The 24,840-nt window shown below is 50.8% G+C and overlaps 1 protein-coding gene across 14 annotated transcripts in view; it reads left to right on the forward strand.

Moving 5' to 3' along the window:
* Positions 1-24,840, forward strand: part of DIS3L2 (DIS3 like 3'-5' exoribonuclease 2) — a 360,467-nt gene that overhangs the window by 272,365 nt on the left and 63,262 nt on the right. For all 14 annotated transcript variants that reach the window (XR_014828689.1, XR_014828690.1, XM_084997947.1 and 11 more), the window contains 1 exon segment: positions 12,099-12,332. Coding sequence is in view for 12 of the 14 variants with exons in the window: in XM_084997947.1 (XP_084854073.1) it covers positions 12,099-12,332 (234 nt within the window). In the remaining 2 variants the exon portion in view is untranslated.

Genomic DNA, 24,840 nt, shown 5'->3' on the forward strand with positions numbered 1-24,840 from the left:
CCCCAGCCTCTCCTGTCACCACCGAGGGGTTCGTTTGGCCTAATAGGCAATTGCTACACTCCTGAGACTTTGCCTGTGCTTTTCCCACTTCCTAGAATGTCCTTCCCTTCGTCCCTAGTGATACGAATCCTACCGATCCTCTGAGCTTCGGCTGAAATGCCACTTCTGTGAAGCTTTATCTGTCCTTCATTCATTCATTTAGTAAATATTCATTGAATATTTGCTCTGTTCAGAAACTACACAAGGTATTGAAAATACAGGAATTTAATATGCACCAAAATAGAAATAGTAGTTAATTCCTGATGGTGGATTTATAGTTTTTTTCCCTTCTCCTTTTTCCACCTGTGTTTTTTAAAGGTTTCTACAATGAATGCATATTACCATCATACTGAAAATAAGAATTATTTTGAGGGGTTTTGGGGTTTTTTTTGTTTTTGTGTTTTTTGTTTTTTGTTTTTTTTTGCTTTTTAGGGCTGCACCCATAGCATATGGCGTATGGGGGTTCCCAGGCTAGGGGTCTAACCCGAGCTACAGCTGCCAGCCTGCGCCACAGCCACAGTAACACAGGATCGAAGCCGTGTCTGTGACCTACACCATAGCTCACGGCAACACCGGATCCTTAACCCACTGAGCGAGGCCAGGAATCAAACCTGCAACCTCATGGTCGCTAGTCAGATTCATTTCCTCTGCGCCACAACAGGAGCTCATACTTTGAGATATTTTTCCCGTTTTTTTTTTTTTGATAAACAGGGGAGATATATTGCTGTATGTTTGTGAGCTGCGTGGGAAGGCAGATAGAAAAGGCGATGTGGAAGATGAGGAAGGAATGGACAGATTTTTGGAATCAAGTCACAAAGGAGGCAGTTCCCATTGCAGCTCAGCAGGTGACAAACCCAACTAGTATGCATGAGGATTCGAATTTGATCCCTGGCCTTGCTCAGTGGGTTAAGGATCTGGCACTGCTGTGGCTGTGGTGTAGGCCGGCAGCTGCAGCTCCGATTCGAGCCCTAGCCTGGGAACCTCCATATGCCAAGGTGCGGCCCTAGAAAAGACAAAAGAGAAAAAGAGGGCACAGAGGACGTGGGAAGTCAGGCCCCAAACCCCAGCTCGGAGATTAGCTCCCACTGGGAGGAGAGGACCAGCCTGGGGAGAGTGAAGCATGGCGTCCCCACCGAAATCTGGGGAGGGGGCACCGTGGCGTGTCTGAGAAGATGCTCCGATGGGAGGATCCCCTCCCTCCCTGTCAGAACCCCGCTTCCCCTCCGCCCCTGCCACCGCCGCAGCACCTGTCGTCTGTACTTCACTGCCACTTGTGCACAGAGCTCATGTCCGACTGATCTTACCACCCTTGTAAGCAGAGCCCTCTCTTAATTTTTTAAATCGCCTCCGCCCCCTCCCCCACAGCCCAGGGCCACCTGCCCCAGAAGGCTCGAAAATGATTTCGTAAAGCAAATTGCACATCTGTCTTCACAGTTCTGTCTCTCGCCTGCTTTCCTAGAGCGGTGCCCCCCTTGGCGAGGCGTGTGTAGCCCTGCAGCCCCCTCAGCCCTCCTGAGCTGCATCCAGGGTGGAGGAGGCCTCACTCACACAGCTCACGCCAGGAAAGGGCACCTGCTTCCGCGGGCCGGGCCCTCCACGGGGCATCTCCCCCCACTGCCTTCCATGCCCACCCTGCCGCTGCCACGCCAGCTGCCCACCCGTGGACATGCCACGAACCTTGAAAAGTAAAACGGTGTGCTCCTCCCGGGCCATCACAGTATCTGCAGCAGAAACCCACAGACCGGGCTCCCGGGCGGGCTCGTGTGACTGGGGCTGCAGGTCACGGCGAGGAGACACGGCACTGGGTTTCGTGCTTCATCCCCAGGCACTGACTGCAGTGGCGATCTTGCCCAAGCGGCTCCAGCGAGAGACAGCAGCTTCAAAGGCTGATTCTGAAAATAATGGGAAAGTTCCCAGAATATTCATCGTTAGTTCTTAGCAGAGAGGAGCAGAATTGCTTTATTTCGGACCTGTAGAGACAGCCTGGGAGCAGAGGAAGGACTGCTGTGCGCTTTGGGTCCCTGTTTGCTAATGAAGGTCCCTGGCAACTAGAGGCTTACCTAAGGTTGCCTCAAGGTTACAGCAGACTAGATCCGGAGCACGGATTTTGCTGGGAATCCTTGGGATTAAAATAAAAATTCAAAATAAATTATTTTCAGGGAATAAAAAACAAGATAGTTCTCATTTATCAGACTATCTTGCAAAGAATTAAAAATGATTTTTAGGAGTTCCTGTCGTGGCACAGTGGAAACGAATCTGACTAGGAACCGTGAGGTTGCAGGTTCGATCCCTGGCCTCACTCAGTGGGTTAAGGATCCAGCACTGCCGTGAGCTGTGGTGTAGGTCGCAGACGCAGCTTAGATCCTGAGTTGCTGTGGCTCTGGCATAGGCCAGCAGCTGTGGCTCCAATTTGACCGTTAGCCTGGGAACCTCGATATGCCCTGAGTATGGCCCTAAAAAGGAAGAAGAAAAGGGGGGATTTAGTCAGCTTTTCTCCTGCAGTTTGATGTTATTTATCACAGATTTGACTTAAATGTAAGGACCTGGGCCCTGACGGTAATAAACGACATGCTTCTGTGTAGGGGGCTTTAGGAGGAGGATGGACCTCTCTTGTGGGAGATGACTCGGGTTGGTCTTGTGAAAAGGCTGGGGCTGAGTTAACCTCACTGGCGCTAGAAATCTGTGATCGTGTCTTTCCTGGGCCGGTCTGCAGGAAAGGGGACACCTCCCAAAGACGGCTCAGGCTGGGCCCGCGACCCGTCTCAGGAATGGAGTTCCTGTCTCCTAACCCCGTCTGGGCCTTCAGGCCCATCTGCCGTTCCCTAGGTTTGCAAGGCAGACCCTTGAGGACGTTTCCTTGTCTCCGTGCCCTCAGGCTTAGCAGTTAGCCGGCCACCTCCAGGCCGAGATGGTGGAGGGAGCACACTTTGCCACCTCAAAGCGTCCCTTTGCTTATTTCAAGCTGAAAACAGTCAAGACGCAGGAAGAAACTTTGACCTTCCACCTGACTGTCTAAAGAATGTGGACAGAGGACCTGTTTCTGGAAGGAAGGGAGCTGTTGCCATAGGTAACTAGTGTGACCTGGATATAGTAGACAGGGACCCTGGCAAAATCTGTTTGTTAAAATTCCACTCTGTGTCCCATTGTCTCTACCTGGCCCAGGAAACATTTGTTTTTCCATTCTTTTTTTTTTTTTTTTTAAAACACCGCACCCTTGGCACATGGATGCGCCCAGGCTAGGGGTTGAATTGGAGCTACAGCTGCTGGCCTACGTCACAGCCACGCCAGATGCTTAACCCACTGAGAAGGGCCAGGAATCGAACCCCCAGCCTCATGGATACTAGTCAGGCTCGTTACCACTGAGCCATGGGAACTCCTGTTTTTCCATGTTTAGGCGAATTTCCTTTCTCCCCTTCCAAGTCCTAAACCACTACCCCCAACATCCTCTTTTGTCTGTGGCTGAGGATGGTAGTTAAGGTGAAGTTTTCAGCCATATTAGTGAGCTACCCAGCTCTCCTGGGTCCCTCCCATGTGTACATGTTATTAAACTTTATTTGATTTTCTCCTGTTAATCTGTCTCATGACGATTTACTTGTTAGACTAGCCGGAAGAACCTAGAAGGGTGGGAGAAAATTTATTCCTTTCTAGGAAGACTAGGCTGATGATGGCAGGTGACCTGAAACAGTAGAAGAGAACACAGTTGATGCTACACAAATAAACCTTCCAGAAAATTCTAGCACATGAGTAAACTGCCTTACGAACTAAAATAGCTGGCAAACACATGGTCTTCTGTTGTCCATGCGCCCTCCTCAGCTCTCTTTGGTCACTGGTAGGCCTGTGACCCAAAAACCGGGTTTGCCTCTTGGTGGGTGTTGAGCCAAAAGACTCAACCAAGCCAAAGAGCAGGAGAAGGAAAGATTTATTACTTGCAGCAAGTAAGGAGAACACCAGGGATCTTTCCCAAAACAGTGTCTCCCTGAACAGCAAAATTGGGGTCGTTTGAAGCCAAGGGTTCATGCATACTCGTAAAGGGGCTTCAGCAAAGGAGAATTCAGCACAGAACTGGGGCCAAGGTTGACAGAGCCCAGGTTCTAGTTGATTGAAGTCACGAGGGTCAGAAAAGGGCAACGTCATTCCTTAGGTTCCAGTTCATCTGGTAGAGGAGCCCTCGAGGGGGGTTGAATTGTGCAGAGCAGCTCAAGAATGCGCTTAGGGTACTCACCTTTGAAACTGAACTTTGAGTCTTTTTTTTTTTTTTTTGTGATTAGCAGTAATCTTTTTTTTTCTTTTTTTCTTTTTTTTTTATTTCCCACTGTACAGCAAGGGGGTCAGGTTATCCTTAGATGTATACATTGCAATTACATTTTTTTTTGAACTGGGAGTCTTTACAGCTGATATATTGTCTCTGATCTAATTAAGTTCGCTCCCTGGCCTGGTTTTTACCTTCTTTTGTTTGCTTAAAATCGGCTGCTGAGACCTCTTCTTCTGCAGGGGCAAGCATTGTGGCCAGGCTCGGGTGACAGAATGGCTCAGGCCCAAGATGGTTTCTCTTAGGTTAAGAAAGTTAGGTCTGGTTCTTTTCCTCCAGGGCCCCCCTACCCTATCTGCTTACACAGTAACCCCACCACCGAGGTATTTCACTCTTCATTTTTGAGAGCTCCAGGGCCAAAGGTCATTCTTCTGTCCCGCCTTCCTCCTGAGAATGGGCCTTGTAGTCTCCCTAGTTAGAGGAGTGAAGCCCTTTTGCTGCTGAAGCTAGATATGTTTTAGGGCCCGAATAGTGTCTGGCCCTCGCTCGAGGCTCGAGGAGCCTTCTCCCAGCAGGTATAGGAGAGGCCCGGTTAACAGCGACTTCGCAACATCATTAGCAGAGACTTGAACCAAGAGCCCCCTGAACCAAACCCTTTTCGCCATATTTCCCCTAAACCGGGAAGGGAATCATTTAGAGAGATTTGATTTTTTTTTCTTTTACGTCATGGGAGTCACATTAGAAGATCCGTCAGGTATTAAAAAGCAGCTCTTAGTATAGCTTATAGCATAAGTGGCTGTTAAAATAACAAGGGCCAGGCAGTTCTGTGGGACTGCTTTTTTCATCATAGATACTTCTGAGTTCAGGAAACTGATAGCCTGGTTGCTGTCCTTCTAAGGCTCGCCGGGTAAATTCCATTAAGGCTTCTCTGTGCGTGATGACATCCCCTACTTTTGATTTAATGAAGGCATCCTTTTCCGTCTTGGTAAAGGCAGATGTGCAACACGTTCCGTAGGCCACTAAACAGGCCACTCAGGTCACTGTAGAGTTCAAGTTAAATCATGTAGCAGCCAGAATGGCTTCCCCGTACCTCACTCAGTGTGTGAAAATTCACTTTCTCCTTGCCCAGCAGGAGACCCCTGCTCACTGCTCACCAGCCCCACACACTCCGCCCCCGACACTGCCTGTGCCCCCTGCAGTCACCAGCGCCTTAGCCTCGCAGACAGGCCGCCCTGGGCTCTCCTAGGTGTCTTCAGGCTCCGCTCTTTCTGCCCAGTCCCCTCTCAGACACGTTCCACTTGGCACCTTCAACTTCTTTCACCACTGTGCCCTCCCCACCCGCGGAGTGTGGCCCCGTGTTCACAGCTATGAGAAGCGGCCGAAATCCACCACGCCCACCCCTGGCCACCCCAACAGCCTGGTTTTGTTCCAATCAGAAAAATGTTTCTTTCCTCCTGATCCGTTTTTTGTTTGTTTGTATTGAAATATTGGGTGTGTTTCTGGTGTACAGCAAAATGATTCAGTTATACAAATATATACACGTATATATACATATATATACTTTTTCATATTTTTCATCATTGGTTATTGCAAGATAGCGAATATAGCTCCCTGTGCTCTACAGCAGGACCTTGGCGTTTGTCCATTTTACATCCAGTAGTTTATACCGATTGATCCCAGACACCTGATTTATTCCCTCCCCCCCTTTGGTCACCTAGGTTTGTTTTCTATGTCTGTGAGTCTGTTTCTATTTTATAAATAAGTTTTTTGAACCAAACATTTGATACACAGAAGCCCAGAGCTGCTGCACAAGTGATTTTACATCTAATTACTTAAAATTACAAATTAACCCCATTAGCAGGTTTTTGAGCCAGAGATTCCTTAATGAGGAACGAGGCACTGCCATTTTTTAGAAGATAAATGTTGAAATACATTTGAATGGAAATGACTTTGTATCTATTAAATATAGAAAGTTGATAGTATTTTATCTTCTTTACTTCACTGTCTATCTCTGTCTATTTCGTAACCTTCAGCTGAAACATAAAAAAAAATAACACTAGATTTGGAGTCTTAAATCCTTAGAGGTAGCTCTGATCCTGCCTACCACTTAGGAGTTTGCATGACTCTTCTCAAATAGCCAACCTCTTTGCTTCCTGTCCGATGGGCTGAATAATGCAGTTCTCGCAGACGTGTTGGAGAGGTTTTAAAAGGCCGTGGGTGTGAGAGCTCTGCCACCGAGCAGGGCCAGGCGCTCTGCACTGCCACACGGTTTCCTGTCCTGCCTTGGCAGAGGAGGTCCCAGTGTCCACCTGGGACCGGGTTCTGGGGTGGACCGTGTTTGCTCCGTTCTAACCAGGTTTATTTTTCCGAGCCGGGTGTCTTTAGTCGGTGTTGGCACAGTATTTAATCTGACTTTCTAGACAAGCGTGTCCTAGGGTATATGCAGGAAACTCGCCGCCTGCAGAAAGGGCTTGACCCAAATCCTGTGATTAAACAAGGGAAGAGGAAGGGCAGGATTCTTCTGTGAAAGGTTCTGTTTATGAAGCTCCTCGTGGCTTTTTTACTGTTTCCATGAAAAACTCTTTGTCCTTTTGTCTTCTGCCACTGGCCCTGGTAATGGACGGGGCGTTGATGTGGACCCAGTTTCCAAATTGGAAATTAATGAGGTGTTGGGTCCGGAGAGGCCTTGCTCCCATACTGTAAGGCACGCTGCCCCTGGGAACCCACAGCTCCCCGCCGCCTGGCCCCACCTGGACGCTGCCTTCCTGCTGCCCGTCTCCGGGTAAGGCTGCCAAGGCCATCCTTGCTGCTCCCACTGTGTGCTTTCCTGGCCGAAGAAATTTTTTAGTCCATGTGTTAGGTATGATTCCCAGAATCCCTGATTTTTTTTTTTTTTTTTTTGGTTGCCCCCGCAGCATGAGGACGTTCTGAGGCCGGGGATCGAACCGACGCCACAGCAGCAACCTGAGCCACTGCAGTGACAAACCAGATCCTTAACCCACTGAGCCCCAGGGAATTCCAATCACTAGATTGTTTTAAAGCCGAATAGGTCCTGCTGCCCAACCATCAATGGACCAGAAAGTTCTTGTCGGCTCTTCAGAGCGTCCACTTCATTCCTTTGTATGTTCACAAAGCAGGTTCATGGAGTTGTCGCTGCGGCACAGGGGCAAAGACTGCAGAGAACTGGGTCACCGCGGAAGCACAGATTCAGTCCCTGGCCCCGCGCAGTGGGTTAATAAGGACCTGGCATTGCCGGAACCATGGTATAGGTCGCAGCTGCAGCTCAGATTCAGTCCCTGACCCAGAACTTCCACATGCCGTGGGTGTAGCCATAAGAGAGAGAGAAGGTGCAGATTTTTCTGGAATGCAGGCATTAGGGGAGGGGAGGCTGAAGTAGGGTGAGAAAGCTGTGGGGAGCTTCTCATGAGTGATACAGTCTCAGATTTGGTGGCTTCCATGTGTGCTGTCACTGACCGGTAAGGAAATGAGCTAAAGGAGCAGAGGTGCCCCAGAGGGAAAAAAAAAGTAGCTCAAACTAACCGGGATAGTACAGCCAGGGTGTGCTGCTAGCTACTTTTGATAGGGAGTAGGAGACTTGTGATTTTGCCAAGTTACAGTTAATACATCTTAAGAACACCTCAGGATTAAAAGTGGCCCCAGAGGAATCCTGGTGGCCTAGCAGTTAAGGATCTGGCATTGTCACTGCTGTGGCGCAGGTTTGATCCCTGGCCCAGGAACTCCCTCATGCCATGGGCGCAGCTCCAAAAAATAAAATAAAATTTTAAAAATCTTTAAATAAAAATAAAGTGGCCGCTGGTCAGGGCTCCACACTGTAAAAGAGGGTTCAGAGGGAGCAGCAAAGCTCTGTTGAGAGGCAGGATACACAGTTTGCAGGTGGCAGAGTATCTGGAACCTTGTGGAACTTACTGCAAAGTTTTGTCCTTAAATACATCAGGGGAGGTGTTCCTGGTATGGCTCAGTGAGTTAAGAACCCGACTAGTATCCATAAGGATGTGGGTTTGACCCCTGGCCTCGTTTAGTGGGTTAAGGATCCAGCGTTGCCATGAGCTGCAGTGTAGATCACAGACGTGGCTCAGATCCTGCGTTGCTGTGGCTGTGGTGTAGGCCGGCAGCTGTAGCTCCGATTGGACCCCTAGCCTGGGAACCTCCATATGCCATGGGTGTAGCCCTAAAAAGACCAAAAATATACTTCAGGGGAGAGGGCCTGGAGCTTTTTAAAGCAGTTCTTTAAAAAAAATGTTTTTAATTAAAAAAAATTGTAATAAAGCAGTTCTTGATCCACCAGTTTACAGAAAACGAACATCCAATCCGAGGGTGCCACGTCTCCCTGCCCTGTGTGTGGTGGTTACCGTGTGTAAGTGTGCAGGGCTTTCCTGCGCCTTCCAGGAAGGGGGACACAAACCCCAAGGGCCTGATGTTCTGTGACCCAGGTGCCCGAGAGGAGGGAAATTGAATGGAAAGGAGCGTTTCCCCAAAGCTAGAGACCGACTGTCAAACCAAACGTGGACGCACAGAAGGAGGATTGACTGACTGGGTTTGGAATGAAATGGAGAAAAGGAAACAAGCTAAATCTCCGGGGGAAAACTTTGTGACCACAAGAATGAATAGGTCACGGCCCCGTCATCCTAGAGGAGGCTGGAGCGAGGCCACCAGTGGGGAGTTTTCAGGAAATGTGGGTGTGATGGGAGGACAAGCGTGGGCTGAACTTGAAAGGGACTCTTCTGGAGACCTGCACGCACGCCTTGCCCCCGGGACTGTTGCACAAGCCCTAGAATTGGCTCTACAATTTCTCTTGCCTTCAGCACACCCACAGGCACCTCCTGAGAGCCAGATTCAGGACCCGCTTGCCACAGTAGAAGAGCCACGAGCACAATATTTGAGTCACTTGTATTTCGAGACAGGAGGAGTCTTGGAATAATCCAGAAAGTATAGTTTGAAGGTTTTTTAAAAAGAAAATTGGGAGTTCCCGTCGTGGCTCAGTGATCAGCAAATCCCACTAGGAACCATGAGGTTGCAGGTTTGATCCCTGGCCTTGCTCAGTGGGTTACGGATCCGGCGTTGCCGTGAGCTGTGGTATGGGTTGCAGATGCGGCTCGGATCCTGAGTTGCTGTGGCTCTGGCGTAGGCCGGTGGCTACAGCTCCGATTTGACCCCTAGTCTGGGAACCTCCATATGCCGCAGGAGCAGCCCAAGAAATGGCAAAAAGACAAAAAAAAAAAAAAAAAAAAAAAAAGAAAGAAAGAAAGAAAGAAAATTGAAGTCGGCTATTATAGATCCAAGACTCTTCATCATACGGCTCTTTGCACTGAAGCAAAGAGAAACGTGAGTGCCCGCTGCCCTTCTCTTCCTGTGCCTCATGGCTGCCAGTTCAAGAGATTGGTTCTTCCTTCAAGGGCAGGGGAGGGTATCAGAGGGGTCTGGCCACTCAGGAGAGAAACTGTGTCCCATAGGGCTTTGTGGTGTAGACAGTTCTGGGCTGGGATCCCCACTTTCCCCACTGGGAACACGTATGAGCCTTCAGATGGTCTTTTTTGGGAAGCTCTGTCTCTGAGGTTGGGACCAGAATGGTTTAGTTGATGAAAAGGAAGGGGCGGGATGATGGGGGGATGATGGTGGGATGATGGTGGGATAACGATGGCGGGACGATGGCGGGGTGATGATGGCAGGTCCTAGCTGAAGGGTTCTGCTGCTGACTGGTGCTCTCTCCCTTCTCCCAAGCCCCCTCTGCCACTCAGCACATCTGGCTTTCCCCCGCTCATAAATCACATTGGCCTAAGCGTTTATCTCTGAGTTTCTCTACTCTCTGCATGACCTTGAACCCCACCCAGCACCCCTCATTCTTTGCCTTATGCTGTTCCAGAGATTGGGGCTATCGCACATGAGCCTTCTCACCTTCGCTCTTCTTGCCCTCGAGATGGCCTCGCCCTCACCTCCCCTTTCCTCCCCGCCTTTTCTCCAGGCCAGTCTTCCTCTCTCCTGGATGGGTCCTGCTCCCTTTGCTCTCTTGAGTCTTGCCTTCCTTTTCTTCTGGCTTCTTCCCCTTGCCCTGCAGACAGGGCACAGCCCTCTGTCCTGCGTGCTCAGCACCCTCCTATCCTGCCATCCTTCGGGGAGCGGTCATCCGCACTCACTGCATTGCCTGCGCTGCTGGTCATGTGCCTGTCCTTAACCCAAGCTGCCCAAACTTTTCCCATCAGCCACACGCAGGTGTTGCTGTTTGAGTGGCACATGGGCTATGTGCGCCAGGCTAATGGAAGGCAGAGCTCTGGTTGCCCTGGGGGTGAGAGAACACACTGTGGCAGCGTCTCTGAAATCCAGTCCCAGCATGTGCCTGAAATCTTTGCAGATGGACTCTGCTTCCTGCCCTGCCCCATACTTTTCCCCTAAAATAGCCTTCCTAAAGATCACCAGTAAGCAAATGCTAAATGCAAAGATTTTTCTTTGTTTTCATCTTCCTCGACACCCAAGTGGCATTTGACATACACCGGTGGTTAAGAGCTCGGACCCTAGGGCGGGCCGGGCCGGGCCGTGTTCAGTTCCTGGCTTTGCGGTTCTCCGGTGGATGACCTTGGGTGGCTCATGTAATGTGGCTGTGCCGTGGTTGCTCCACTTGCAGAATACCAGTAGGGTTGCTGTGTGAGTCAAATACTAGCCACGTGGAACGCGAGCAGTGCCTTTCCCACGGGAAGTGCCATCTTCCTTCTGCTTTTCACAGCATTGGACACTCCTGGTCTTTCTCCTTTCTTGGAACGCTCATGTTTTTGGCTGTTTCCTTTCCGCAGCTTCTCTCTTTGCCCCCAAATGAAGGCAGAGGATGCAGCCTGGACTGTCCTACTGAGCCTTTCTTTCTTGGACCGTCTATGGATGATGCCAGATCCCCACCTCCAGACCAGGCCACACCCCGATCACCTGCTACATATCCCCTCTGCGTCTCCTCCCTGCACCTCAGACTCAGGAGTTTCCAATACATTTTAATGTTTGTTTCAAACGTAATACATGCTTATTAGAGAAAATGCAAATCGAAAGCATAAAACACAAACCAGTAGCAATCCCACCACTCAGCAAGCACTGCCCCTAAACTCGCATCTGTCTGCTTTGAGCCCAGTGGATCTCAACCTGGGCTGAGTTTCCCCCAGGGGACATTTAGCAATGCCTGGGGACATTTTTGGTTGTCGATTCAGGGTTTGGAGGAGGTGCTGCAAGCATCTAGCTCTAGATACCACTAAACGTTTTACCAGGCAGGGGACAGCCCCCACCAGAGAGAACTGTCAACCCCATCGTGCCAAGGTTGAGAAACCCTGTTTTGGACCCTTGTGTCCGCATAAATGCTCCAAATAGAACAAGTTGGAGTTGATTTTCTCTTTCTACCTCGTCCTCCTTTGCACGTGTGTTCTGCTTCTGTCAGGGGCCCCGCTGTCTCCTTCCTCCCCATCGGGTCCTTTCAGATTCCCCATCTGTCCCACCTTGGGCATCTGTCCCTTCTCTCTTCCAGTGTGACGTTGATGACCTCTCACCCCAAATGATGAGAAAGCCTCCAACAGGCCCTTCACCCCAAGCCTCCTGCTTGGCCTCGCCTGTGCCTTCCGCGTGCTTAGAGACCCATGGTTGAAGGGCCCACGCCCGGGGCTCCCCAAGGGTAGCTGCTCCCTGTCTGGTGGGTCTCTGTGCCCAGCCAGAACCAAGCAGCATCTGAGCGCAAAGTCAGTCTCAGGAGAGTGTGTCCCGATGAACGGTTGCACGAAAGAAAATGCTGAAAACAACTCTCCTCGCCATCTGCCCATCTTTGCAGATCCTCAGCGAATGGTTTGGCCGGACCGTCATCCGCTCCTGCACCAAACTGAGCTATGAACATGCACAGAGCATGATCGAAAGCCCGACTAGGAAAATCCCCGAGAAGGAGCTGCCCCCCATCTCCCCGGAGCACAGCGGCGAGGAGGTGCACCGCGCCGTCTTGACCCTCCACGGCATCGCCAAGGAGCTGCGCAAACAGCGGTTCGCAGACGGCGCCCTGCGTTTGGATCAGGTCAGTCACTGCTCCTTCTCAACACAACCCTTTCAACTTGGAGAGATCCCAGAAGCCTTGTTTAAATCTTTCCAAGTGAACGTTTGCGTTCCAGCCTACTTTTTGTGATAAACTGGCACAAATGCTCTTCAGCAGGCGTTGCAAATAGTTGCTGCCCGGGGCCTGCGAATGAGTTCGAGGCTGCTGGGATGCGGGGATCATCTGCCCTGCCCGCGCTTGGGGTGCCCGGGTGTCTGGTGGGGCTTTGATGCTCCTCCTTACCCCGCCTGGGTGCAGGCAGCCGGAGCGCACCTGTCTGCTCAGGAAGGCCCCTGCAGGAGTGTCCGTTGTGGCTCCATGGGTTAAGGATCCGGCGTTGTCACTGCTGTGGCTCTGGTTACTGCTCTGGCGTGGGTTCGACTTCTGACCCCAGAACTTCCTTCCGCATGTTGTGGGCCGGGCCCAAAAGAAAGATTGTCACTGGGGAGACAGGCAGAGTGGCTGCTGAGAAGATGGCAGAGCCGGGGCGGGTGGGGGACAAAAAGCGTGGGCGCTGATGGAGCATCTCCTCTGCTTCCTCTGGTGAGGGCATTTGCGGGGCTGCGAACACACTGTTCTCACACCGGTGGCTGCCAGGTTGTCACATTCAAGGATGCGTGTCAGTTCTTGCTTCCTAGACGTCCATCCCGCATTCGGCCCTTTGAGGCTCACCTGGTTCTCTGCTCCTCCTCATACATCTCCAGTGAGGTCCTGCTGGCCCCTTCGAGCAGAGGTGGAGGCTGGAATTTCCTGGAGTCTCCCCCGCTCTCTTCCCCCTCTATCCATACTCCCTCCCTGAATGAGTTCCTCTCTTCTTGCAACTTTAACTACCCATTAGATGATGCCACCCAAATCCGTCTCTCTAGCCCTGCCCTTCTTCCCAGGCCCTAGACAAGCCTCTCCACATGCCTCCCCAAACTCCTCACCTGCTGCCCCACGGTCACCTTCAGCCAGTGCTCGCCGTTCCCTCTGCACGACAGAGACCAGGGCCTGTGACATGCCGCGAGGGCTCTGCCTCTTTCCACCTCGGCTCCCATGGGGGGGCAGTGCCTCAAGGGCCAGCCCCCTTTATTCCCATCCTGGCTCTGCCAGTTGTACAGGGGTGCACTTTTACCTTTTAATATTAGGTAACCTGGTGAAATACGAGCATTAAAAAAAGCTATCGTTTCCATGAAAACTAAGTTAAACTGTTTGGAAGCATTTGATGAAAATCAACCTTCGAAAATTCTGCTGTTTGGGTATAAAAACTATAGAAGAGTTGGGGGAAGTCATAAAATTCAGGTGGAATTCTGTACTCAGATTGCTTTACAGACGTCTGGGTTCTCATTCTCTTCTAAAGAAACAAAAGCCATAAATTATAGACAGTGAATTATGAGTAGTTGATTCAGAACAATGTAGAAATCCAATTAGCATACTCTTTTTTTTTTTTTTAAAGATTTACATTTTTTTTAAAAGTGACTGTATGTGTGTTTAGGGAGTTCCTGTCTGGTGCTGTGGTTGACGAATCTGACTAGGAACCATGAGGTTGCGGGTTTGATCCCTGGCCTTGCTCAGTGGGTTAAGGATTCGGCGTTGCCGTGAGCTATGGTGTAGGTTGCAGACTCGGCTCAGATCCTGCGTTGCTGTGGCTGTGGTATAGACTGGTGGCTGCGGCTCCAATTTGACCCCTAGCCTGGGAACCTCCATGTGCTGCGGGTGCGACCCTAAAAAGACACACACACACAAAAGTGACTATGTATGTTTATATAAATGATGTTAGACAAGCATCCAGTTCTGTATCTCTCCTGTGTGGGTCCGCTCTCCATCCAGCTTCTGGAGACACTAGCCCACCACCGCTCTGAGCACATCAAGTGAGTGTGTTATACCGTGTTAGAGCCCTCTCCCCATCAGATTGTTACAAGTTCGACCGAGTTAAATATGTTAAATACTCTAAAAACTATAAAAGACCCTCAGTGATCTCCCCTCACCGTAGGAGGGCTGCGGGAGGGTGACGAATGATGGCGCTCTCAGATGGATGTCCATCTGTCAGCGTGTCCTAGAATCTTATTGCTGAAGGTATCTTGAGATAGCTGTATCTCATCAGCCCTCCGGATTTATTCAGGAAGCTGAATCTCTCAAAGGTTAAATGAGTGGCTTGTATGCAAGAAATCCCAATAGCCAACTCTTGGTTCACTTTGCCTTCATTTACTCCATGCTGACTTGAGAGAGAAAAGTTTTCCTTCAAAGTGAGGAAAAAAAAAAAAAAACCCTCAAGTCCTAATTAGGTTCCAGTTAATTAAGATTTGAAAATAATGGAATTGCCTCCTTGGCGTTGATTCCTGGTTCCCCAGAAAACAAGCATGTGGACCACAGCTCTAGAGGAAAGAGCACATCAGTGTCTGGCCGCAAGGGACACAGGCAAGGTCCTTTAGCAGTCAGCTCAACGGCCCCCTTCAGAAGTCACCACGTTTGTTCTCCGTGCCTGCAGCCTGCGTGCATCCGCACAAAAATCCACTTTTCCTCAGTGCTTTGGGCATCGCCTGCTGTTTGGTTGCTGTCTGATGGTTTCTTTGCCCCAGTTTACTGATTTCACTGGTGGCAGTCCTAAAAAGTATGTCCTTCTGCACTAGCCTCCATTGGAGAGGTTCTACGAGAGCCCTCCGAGGGAGGGGACAAGGTCCGCGCCCCGCTCTGAGCCCTCGAGTGCAGAGTAACCTGCTCACCCAGCAGCTCTGCCTTTCCAAGAAGTCCGCCTCCCAGGATGCTCTCCAGACTGGATCAGGTGGAGGACACTGGGTGCCTGCTTGTTGAGTCAAGGTCAGGCGGCCAGAGGTCACAGTAACCGCAGAAGCACAGAGCAGCCTGCTCACTGGGTGAGCGCAGGCTCCAGCTTAGGCAGAGCTGCCGGGCCCACGCCTGCGAAGGGGCACCCTCAGGCCTCACGCCACCTGGGCTGGCGCCAGTGCCCTGGGACCACCTGCCTGCAGTCCTGTGTGCTTCCCCGGTGGGTGATCGAATACGAGCAAGTCCTGTGTGTGCCGTGGCGTGAAGCAGGCTAACCGGGAAGCACTGCCTCCGAGGTCGGATTGCCTGCTGCAGATGCCTGGGAGAAACCCTAGAGCGAGAACCTAGTTCTGGGCGGTTCCAGCTCAGTGAAATGACGCTCCTGTTCTGCTGCGCCAGAAGTAAATGCAGGTGACGCGCGCGTTCTCTGCGCCTTTGGGTTGGATGAGTTGCCTAAAATCCCGTTTTCTGCTGCCATGTTAAATCTAGAATGTAATTCAGATGTTTGTGCTGGTATATTTATAACACACGCCACTCCTATTTCTTAAAAGGAGATTTTCATAAAGTAAAGGGGCCCCCGACTTTTGTGTGTGTAGTAAAAGTAATCGTACTGGCTTAGAGTCACACGCAAATCTCGAACTTTGGGAAGGAGACTGAGACGCCCCCAGTCCTGCTCCGGTTCTTGCTCGGTGACTCTGGCCTGCCTGACAGCTTCCTGGCACTTCTGTTTGTACAGACCTGGCAGCCTGCCCCCTCCTGGGAGTGGAGATGACAGTGACACTGCCTGACTCTGACGTGACAGGGTGACAAGGCCTGCCCTTCTTTGGAGTTCTCTGCCCTAGCCACTGCCTTCCTAAAGGATGATAAGGGAGGCTAGCAGGGTGCTAAATAGAACCCCCAAACCAAAACATCTTAGGGGATATTGACCATTTTCAGAAAACTCCACCTGGAGCTCTCTGGCACTTTCTCTGCAGCCCGACCTTCCTCCGTCAGGTGATGGTGCCTAGAGGCCACTGGAGAAATGGGCATGACTGCAGGAAGCTGTGCCACTTCTGGGGTCCCTGGCAGGTGGTCAGGGGATGCGAATGGCTCCTACTGAGCTGCTGACTTTCTGAATTTAGAGGAAGTTGTCGTGGAGAAAATGTGATGGCTCCATTTTCTTAGGCCAAGTCCTCCACACCAAGGAGCCTTTGCTGAAGTCTCAGCTGCATTTCGTATGAATCCCACCTGGCACAGTCTGGAAGCCCAAACTTCAGACAGTTTCTTTGAGGGGACTCGACTGTAAAGATAAACATAGTGGTGGAAGCAATTTTCAGATACCTTGGGACACAAGCTGGTGGGGAACGCTCACATGGGTGACCTTGGCCCAGCCCAGCCTTTAAGGCAGGGGTCAGCCGACTTTCTGAAAAGAGCCAGTGATGGGCCATCTGACCTCTCTCAACTGCTCAGCCCTGCTGTTGCCATGTGAAAGCAGCCAGGGGCAGACAGATGCTGTGTGGCTGTGTTCTAATAAGACTTGAAGGACACTGAAATTGGAATGTCGTGTCATAAAAGAGCCTTCTTCTTTGGATTATTTTTGAATCATTAAAAAATGTGAAAACCGTTCCTAGCTGGTGGGCTGTCCAAAAAGCAGGTGGTAGGCCAAATTTGACGTGCCGTCCTCGTGTGCTGACCCCCGCTTGAAGGAAATCCACTCTCTTCCCCAGGCAGCCTCAGCAGCCTGCGCCCCGACACTGGGGAGTCGGCCTGGGTAATAGGGGACAGTCGTGCTCCGTTACCTCTCGGGATGGTTTCGTGCCATTAAGTAAATTATTCCTTTGATGAGTGCCACGCTTAGCAGGTCCAGTCGGAGGCTAGAAGTAAAGGAATGCATCCGTTTAGCACCAGTTCCCTTACCGTATTTACGGTCAGGTAGCTTTCATTAGCCTGAAGCAGAAAGAGCAGTGGTTCTTCATTTCCTACCTCTGCAGGCTCTGCAGCCTCTTCACAGTTAGCGCTTCTCCCACCCACCCGGTCTTCTTGAGCCCCCTTGCAGAGACGCTGGCTCCGCCCTCTCGTAAGGTACCGCGAAGGTGGGGACTGTCACAGCCGAACGTGGCTCTGAGGGAGCTATGTGGCGTTTCTCCCCCCGCCCCATCCCTATTGCTGTATGTATTTTGTTGCGTCATGCATGTAAAAATATAGTTAACATTTCTGGTCCTTCTCTATCATCTGCTTGCTAAGAAGCGAGCATGCCAGCTCTCCACGGTTTAATTTCTGAACAGTGTGATATTTGGTCAAGGTCAGGAGAGCCATAATCATCCTGTCCGGCTCTTTCTTTGATTTATTTATTGGCTGTGCCTGCTACACGTGTAAGTTCCCAGGCCAGGGATCGACCCCACACCACAGCAGTGACCAGAGCCACAGCAGTGACAATGCCAGGTCCTTAACGCGCCAGGCCACCAGGGAACTCCTGTCTGGCTCTTCCTCGATCATGCTACATCGTCATTCAAGCGCAAGAGTAAGCTGTTGACCAGGCGGTTGGCTGTGTTTGTAGACCTGGTCTCCATATTCCTAGTCACAGACCCCTTCGCTCAGTGTGTCTTCAGAAAGCATTCATTGGGTACAGAAAGCAAGCATGTGGTAGATGCTGGACAGGAGCAGTCCCAGCTCTTCAGCTTGTAGTGCGGTGAAGGAGCCAGCAGACCACACAGAAAATGTAAGGTGCTGTGACAGAGCTGGCCCAGGGCGCAGTGCCGCTGCCTCGAAGAGGACGGGCCCAGTCTCGGGATCAGGGAAGGTTTCCCACAAGGAGCAGTGGACACCAAGGCTTCTAACAGACTCCTGGGGCTAGCCAGGCTCTGAATGCAAGGGGGCGCATCTCAGGCAAACCGCCCATGCAGGCGTGGAAGGGGCGAGAGGTGGCACCTGCGGGGGGTGCCAGGTTGTCCCAGGTTGTGTGGCGTGGAGTGCAGCGAGAGAGCAGCTGGAGGAGGAGGCAGGGCAAGGCCTTGAGGTCTGCGGGAATGGGCTGGGGCGCCATGGGGTGATTCCAGACAGGAGGGAAGGGATCAGAACTGTGCTGTAGAAAGAGCTGCTGGCTGCAGTCTGGGGAGCAGACTGAGAGACGAGAAAGTAATGGAAGCTTATATTCCAAGAGAGAAATGACAAATGCCAACCTGAGACAGACTCGGGGAGAGAGGAAATTATAGGTCCGAGAGAAGAAGGAAGGAAGATTGGCAAAGCCTTAACCAACTGTCTGATCAGATGTGGAAGGGAGGGGCCGAGGGGAGGGAGGAGAGTTGAATCAGGGAACCGGATTTCAGGTTCAGGCACCGGCCTTGATACAGCATCACCTACTAACCAGGCAATATCTTAGCATAAGAGAGTGGAGGAGAAAGCAGATGCTTGCTTTCACTGAGAATGAGGCGCCCCCGGAGACAGAGCAGGTGAAGATGTAGCATGAACGTGTGAGTGCAGAGGTCTGGTGGTCAGTGGGGGACCTCAAGGTAGCCATCTGGGTGGCCCCTAAGCTGCAGAGAAATGAGCTGCAGAGGGGAGGGCTCTAGGATGGGCAGCCATGTGGCACCAGACAGACAGGAGGGCGAGAAACTCTTCCTCCTACTCAGTGCTTCATCCGCACTTCCTCCTTAGAAAGAAGCTATACATTCGATCATAAAAGCAAAAGCGCATCCCTGTGCTTGTAGAAAAGTATCTGAGTATATTCTAATGTTAGAAAGTTTAGAAAATACAGCAGTACAAAGAAGGATCAGAATCACCTGTAATTTCATTACCCAGAAATAACCGCTGGTAATATTTTGGTATATGATGATTTCTTAGCATTCTTATGAATTCTTATGAATTTTCCAGAACTAAATTTTATGGTAAGAGGAACAAGTGGTTAGCATAGCATACATGTAATTTTTTTTTTAGGGCCACACCCATGGCATATGGAAGTTCCCAGGCTAGGGGTCAAATCGGAGCTGCAGCTGCTGGCCCATGCCACAGCCACAGCCACAGCCATAGCCACACGGGATCCAGGTTGCATCTGTGGCCTGCACCACAGCTCATGGCAACGCTGGGTCCTTAATCCACTGAATGAGGCCAGGGATTGAACCCGCATCCTCATGGATCCTAGTTGGGTTCATTAACTGCTGAGCCACAAAGGAAACTCCAGCATACTATAATTTTTATATTCTGCTGTTTAATATTATATAGTAGGTTTCTCCCATGTCAGTCAAAATTCTTTTTTTTTTTTTTTTTTTTTTTCTTTTTGCCATTTCTTGGGCAGCTCCTGCGGCACATGGAGGTTCCCAGGCTGAAGATCGAATCGGAGCTGTAGCCACTGGCCTACGCCAGAGCCACAGCAACACGGGATCCAAGCCATGACTGCAACCCACACCACAGCTCACGGCAACGCCGGATCCTTAACCCACTGAGCAAGGCCAGAGATCGAACCCACAACCTCATGGTTCTTAGTCAGATTCATTAACCATTGAGCCACGACGGGAACTCCTCAAAATTCTTCTAAAGCATTACAGTGCTGATGTAACATTCTGCCATACGAATATGCCCTTAACCATTTACCCATGCTCCCATTGTGGACATTTACTTCCTGATTTTTTGATGCCACAAGTAGTGCGATGGCCACCTGTGTTCATAAATCTTTACCCTGATCTCTGGTTATTTCTTTAGGATAGTCCCGGAACCATGGTGATAGGGTCAGAAAATAGACACATTTAAGAATTTTGAGAGGAGTTCCATTGTGGCACGGCGGAAATGAATCTGACTAGAAACCACCAGGTTGCAGGTTCGATTCCTGGCCTCACTCAGCGGGTCAAGGATCTGGCGTTGCCGTGAGCTGTGGTGTAGGTTGCAGACGTGGCTCAGATCCTGAGTTGCTGTGGATGTGATGTAGGCTGGCTGCTACAGCTCCGATTAGACCCCTAGCCTGGGAACCTCCCTATGCTGTGGGTGTGGCCCTCAAAAGACAAAAGACCAAAAAAAAAAAAAGAATTTTTGAAACACTGCCACATTCCCTTCCAGAAAGATCCTAGCAATTTATCCTCTGTCCATTAGCCTGTGAATAGGGCATCTGTGATGGAAGTACCTGTCAGGAGTTCTCTGCTTACACCGGGGGTTGGGGTGGGGGAAGAGGGGGGACTGGGTCTGTCTCCGTCTCTCTCTGAGTCAGACTGGGTCTCCTGAAATGTCCCAGTGAGTGTGACCTTGGATTATGTCTTCATCTTTGTATCGTTCACTGTGTCACACCGTAGGCTCTGCCTATTCGCACTGGCCGTTATTAACAGCTACTCATAAGAGCCCTAAAATGTAAAATGACCGAGAGGTGGTTGAAAGCCTCTTGCTAAACTCTCCAGGCTGGAGAGACCTCCCCGCACTCCGCGCACTCAGGTCCGTCCTTCTTTCTACTCATTAGACTCAGTAAGAGACCCATTGTGTTTGAAGTGGTGCGAGAACTCTGGTTGCATTTTCAGTTATAACTTCACTAGCCTTTTTTGCTGCTCTTAGCTCCTGTGTGTAGCTTTCAGGCCCTGTTTGGGTTGGCCTGACGTGAATAATTATAAGGGAATCGAATGAAGACTAAAAATAACAGAGTTGCTTTGTGTCATCTCTGTCACCATAAGAATTGCTACCCTTCAAAACAGTACAGGAACGCTTTCACTAGAAATTCAGGGCTTCTGGTTAAATGTTTTTGGTTTCTTTCTCTTTTCTGTTTTTTTTTTTTTTTTCTCTTTTTCGGCCGCACACACAGCATATGGCTTAGGGATCGAATCTGAGCCACAGCTGCAACTCAAGCAATAGCTGCAGCAACATCAGATCCTTAACCTGCTGTGCCACAGCAGGAACTCCCCGCTTAAATGTTAACAGGCGTTGCGTTACTTCAGTCATGGAGATAGTTGTAGAATCAGGGAGGCTTAAAGAATATTTATCATCCTGTCAGTTTTCCCCCCTTTTTCCCAGGTACCAGTTTCATAATAATCCTGTTGGCAAAATTTTCATTTTGATCTATCCCCCCCATTTATAAATAAATCCACAGGAGTTCCCGTCATGGCACAGTGGTTAACGAATCCGACTAGGAACCATGAGGTTGCGGGTTCGATCCCTGCCCTTGCTCAGCGGGTCGAGGATCTGGCGTTGCCGTGAGCTGTGGTGTAGATCGCAGACTCGGCTCAGATCTCGAGTTGCTGTGGCTCTGAGCTCTGTTTAGACCCCTAGCCTGGGAACCTCCATATGCCGCAGGAGCGGCCCTAGAAAAGGCAAAAAGACATCAATCAATCAATCAATCAATCAATCCACAGCCAAGCATCTGTGCTCTTTTGAGCCGTGAGCACCCAGGCCATCTAGGACGGCCTCTGGAAGAGAGGGCACATGAATACGCAGGAGTTTCCGATCACAGGGTATTGAAATCTTTGCTTTGAGACAGAGATTGATTTAGTTATCACGCTTTGGTTTCATGTGGAGTCGGGAAAAGCAATCCGCATGTCTGCATCCCAAGGTATGGACAAGAAACAGACCTGAAGACCTGCCCCGGTTGTGTATAAGTAACACTAATTACACCCACTTGTATGAGCTGATCACTATGTGTGGCTCGTTAGCACACACGTAAAGACGAACATCTATCATTAAGTGTCGAGTAGCTTTGCTGAGCAGCTTGTTATTATAGCCCTAAACTTTTCATGTGCTCACACTTCCTTTAGGCATGTCTCATAGTCATTTACTCATAATTTTCAAAAGTTAGAAGGAATACAGGTAGCAGTATTCTGGAAGTTGTTAAAGCTACAGACCCAGACATGATTTCCGGCCCTCGCTAGACAGAGATTTCTGGAGCTCCTGTCGAGTTACGAGTTCTGCCCACAGTTCTGTGAAGGAGCCTGAGGCAGTGGCTTGTGAGTTTGTGAAGAAGAACTCTGTGCGCTTACGGGAACCTTCAGTAAGATAGAAGCCAGGGCCGAGTGAGTTGCCACAGGGCTAAAGGAGCACCCACCCCGAGGCTGGGTGGATGGGATTAGCGGAAGAAGGCCGCTGGGGAAGGGCCGCCCCGAATCCCAGGTGATCGAGGTGAAGGGCATGATGGGTGAAAGCGGCTGAAAGGCACCCAAGGCCCACCCTGGTGAGATTCAAGGGGTGTAATCCCTCACCCCCCTCTCCCTTCTGAGTCCCGAGCCCACTGAGAAATGGACGCACGAGCCAGACTGAGATCCAAATATTCCCTCTATTGCTGCTAGAGCTCAGGTTAAGAGAAGGCAGCTTGAGCCAGTGCAAGCATTTGGCACAGCCCAGAGGTTAATGCTGTAAAAAGAAACTCTGATTGGGCTGATTAGAGGAAGCAGAAAATAGCCAGAGGCAGAGAGAGACTGGGGCCCGGGGGTGCTGGGTCCCGCGTCCCGGGACACCCTTCACTACCAGGTGCCCTCCAGTGCGGTGGCCGGCGGGGAGGACCAGGAGCTGATGCTTCTGCTCTTGGACAGAATGGCCAGTGTCGGTCCTCAGCAGAGCTCTGAAGACTGCTTTCTGTAATAACTTTAGAAAGTAAACTAGGCTTTTCACTTGCCTTCTGGTCCTCTCTGTGCGCCTGTACCCAGGCTCATTCCTTATAGAAGGGAAAGACTCTAGTCCCACCCCTGTAAACCTTTCTTAGTTTCCTAAGAAACTAAGATTAAGTTTAAGCCCCACCCCTGTAAACCTTTCTTAGTTTCCTAAGAAACTAAGATTAAGTTTAAGCTGAGAATTAAACCCCCAAGTCCTGTTGCAGAGACGCTCACATTGCCCAGCCCGTCCATCCCTTCCACTTAGGGCTCCCCGAGCACTTTATTTATTTATTTATTTAGTCAGTCTTTTTGCCATTTCTTGGGCCGCTCCCACGGCATGTGGAAGTTCCCAGGCTAGGGGTCCAATCGGAGCTGTAGCCGCCAGCCTACGCCACAGCCACAGCAACGCGGGATCTGAGCTGCATCTTCGACCTACACCACAGCTCATGGCAACGCCGGATCCTTAACCCACTGAGCAAGGCCAGTGATCGAACCCGCAACTCGTGGTTCCTAGTGGGATTCGTTAACCACTGAGCCACGATGGGAACTCGTCCCGGAGCACTTTAGTTACACCTGTCACCTGTCCTGATCGCGTTGCCTTGTCATTTTCCCCTTGCTTCCCTGTCCCGTTCTCTAAGACTGTGGGTTCCTTAGGGTAAGGATGGTATCTGTTCCTCTTTACCTCGCCAGCCCCTGCCGCCTGTTTTTAAGGCCTCTAAGCCTCTCTATACGCGTCGGTCTGTTTAAAAGATGACTGTAGCTGCGATCTGGAAGAAGGATTGTAGCTCTAGAAGAGACGTGTGTTTACGTAAGAAGAATTAAGTGCACATTAAGAATCACAGCAGTTTCCTCTTTTGAATAAAAGGGTTGGCTGTTTCATAACTTGCCAGGGCATACCGGGTTAGAACATGGTGTAACAAGGGCCCGCGCAAGGTGGAGCTGCCTGGGCAGGTGTGAGGAGCCAGGAAGCTTTAGCTCCCGGGGGGCTGGCAGTGCTTCTAAGGCGTCCTAAGCCCTTCCATGTTCACCTCTGCATCCTCAGACCAGGCTGTGCCCCTCGGGGAGCCTGGCACAAGAGGCTCTCCAGGAGAAGGCAGAGAGCCCCCCCCCCACCCCCAGGCACCACTCCAGGAATGGAGATGCCCAGGCTTGGAAAGGTGGGCACCGAGTCCCCCCACCTGCCCCTCGGAAAGGGTCCTCCTGGGGTGTTTTAGTGTTAGCTGCCATTCCCCACCCCCGTGATGAGGTGGAGATGATTCGTTTACCACGCTGGGTCCCCAGCCTAATTCTCCCTGTGTGAATTCTGACCCCAGCCTGGATTTGCTTTTCGTGGAATTGATTTCACAGGACGGAGGTTCTGCGTTGGTTGCTGCTGGGCCCTCTGAGAAGCACACTCCCCTCCCAGCTGGGCCTGAAGAGCGTGCCCAGATGATTCAGACCTGACTCCCTGGCATTTCCAGGGGGCCGTGAAGTGAGACCGAGGGGGCTCTCCCTCTGACAGGGCGACGCGTGGGAAACTGCTGGGGGCTGAGCCGGACAAGGGCCGGTGCCCCGCCTTTCAGGTTAGCGGCCCTGGTGGACGGCACAGGTTTGGCTCCTCCAGGGCCCTGTCTGGTGGGTCGCTGTGCTCACGGGGAGGACGCTCCCCTTCTGTTCGCAGGACGCCCTGCACGTCCTCACTCTGCCCCATGTCACACCCCACGTCACTCCAGTGAGAGCCAAACGGCTACATAAGAGGCATGGAATCCTTTGACGTTAGTAAAACCTGCGCTGGGGAAAGGGAACCGTGCAGCTGATCCTTAGATTTCAACCATGACGGCTTCTTGGGCCAGGCCCAGCTGATTGCGCTCTGCGAGCCGGGGGCTCTGCTGCTGTTCTGCTAGCTGTCTGTCTCAACTCCGCTGCCAGGCTGAGTGCCCCCCAAAAGCTGCTTTCACCTGTCGCTCCAGAACCTGCTGTCCCCTTAAGCAGGTGTCATGGATAATGAGATTTCCATTAATATTCTGGGATAAGATAAGATTTCTAGGGGTTTTTTTTTTTTTTTTTTTTTTGGCACACAAAAACAATTTCTTTAAAAGTCAGTTACCATCCTCCACGATTTTATAAATGAAAACATTTTAGCACCAAAACAAAGGGAAGACACAGTTTCCCAGTTCGGGACGGCCTCTGACATCGATCTGGTTGAGGTTTGTGGAAAA

This window comes from Sus scrofa, chromosome 15 (assembly GCF_054392235.1).
Source record: "Sus scrofa isolate SSC_HxYL_T2T_F1_AM1 chromosome 15, Sscrofa_HxYL_maternal_Yorkshire_Landrace_v2.0, whole genome shotgun sequence".
In the NCBI taxonomy this organism is placed as follows: Eukaryota; Metazoa; Chordata; class Mammalia; order Artiodactyla; family Suidae; genus Sus; species Sus scrofa.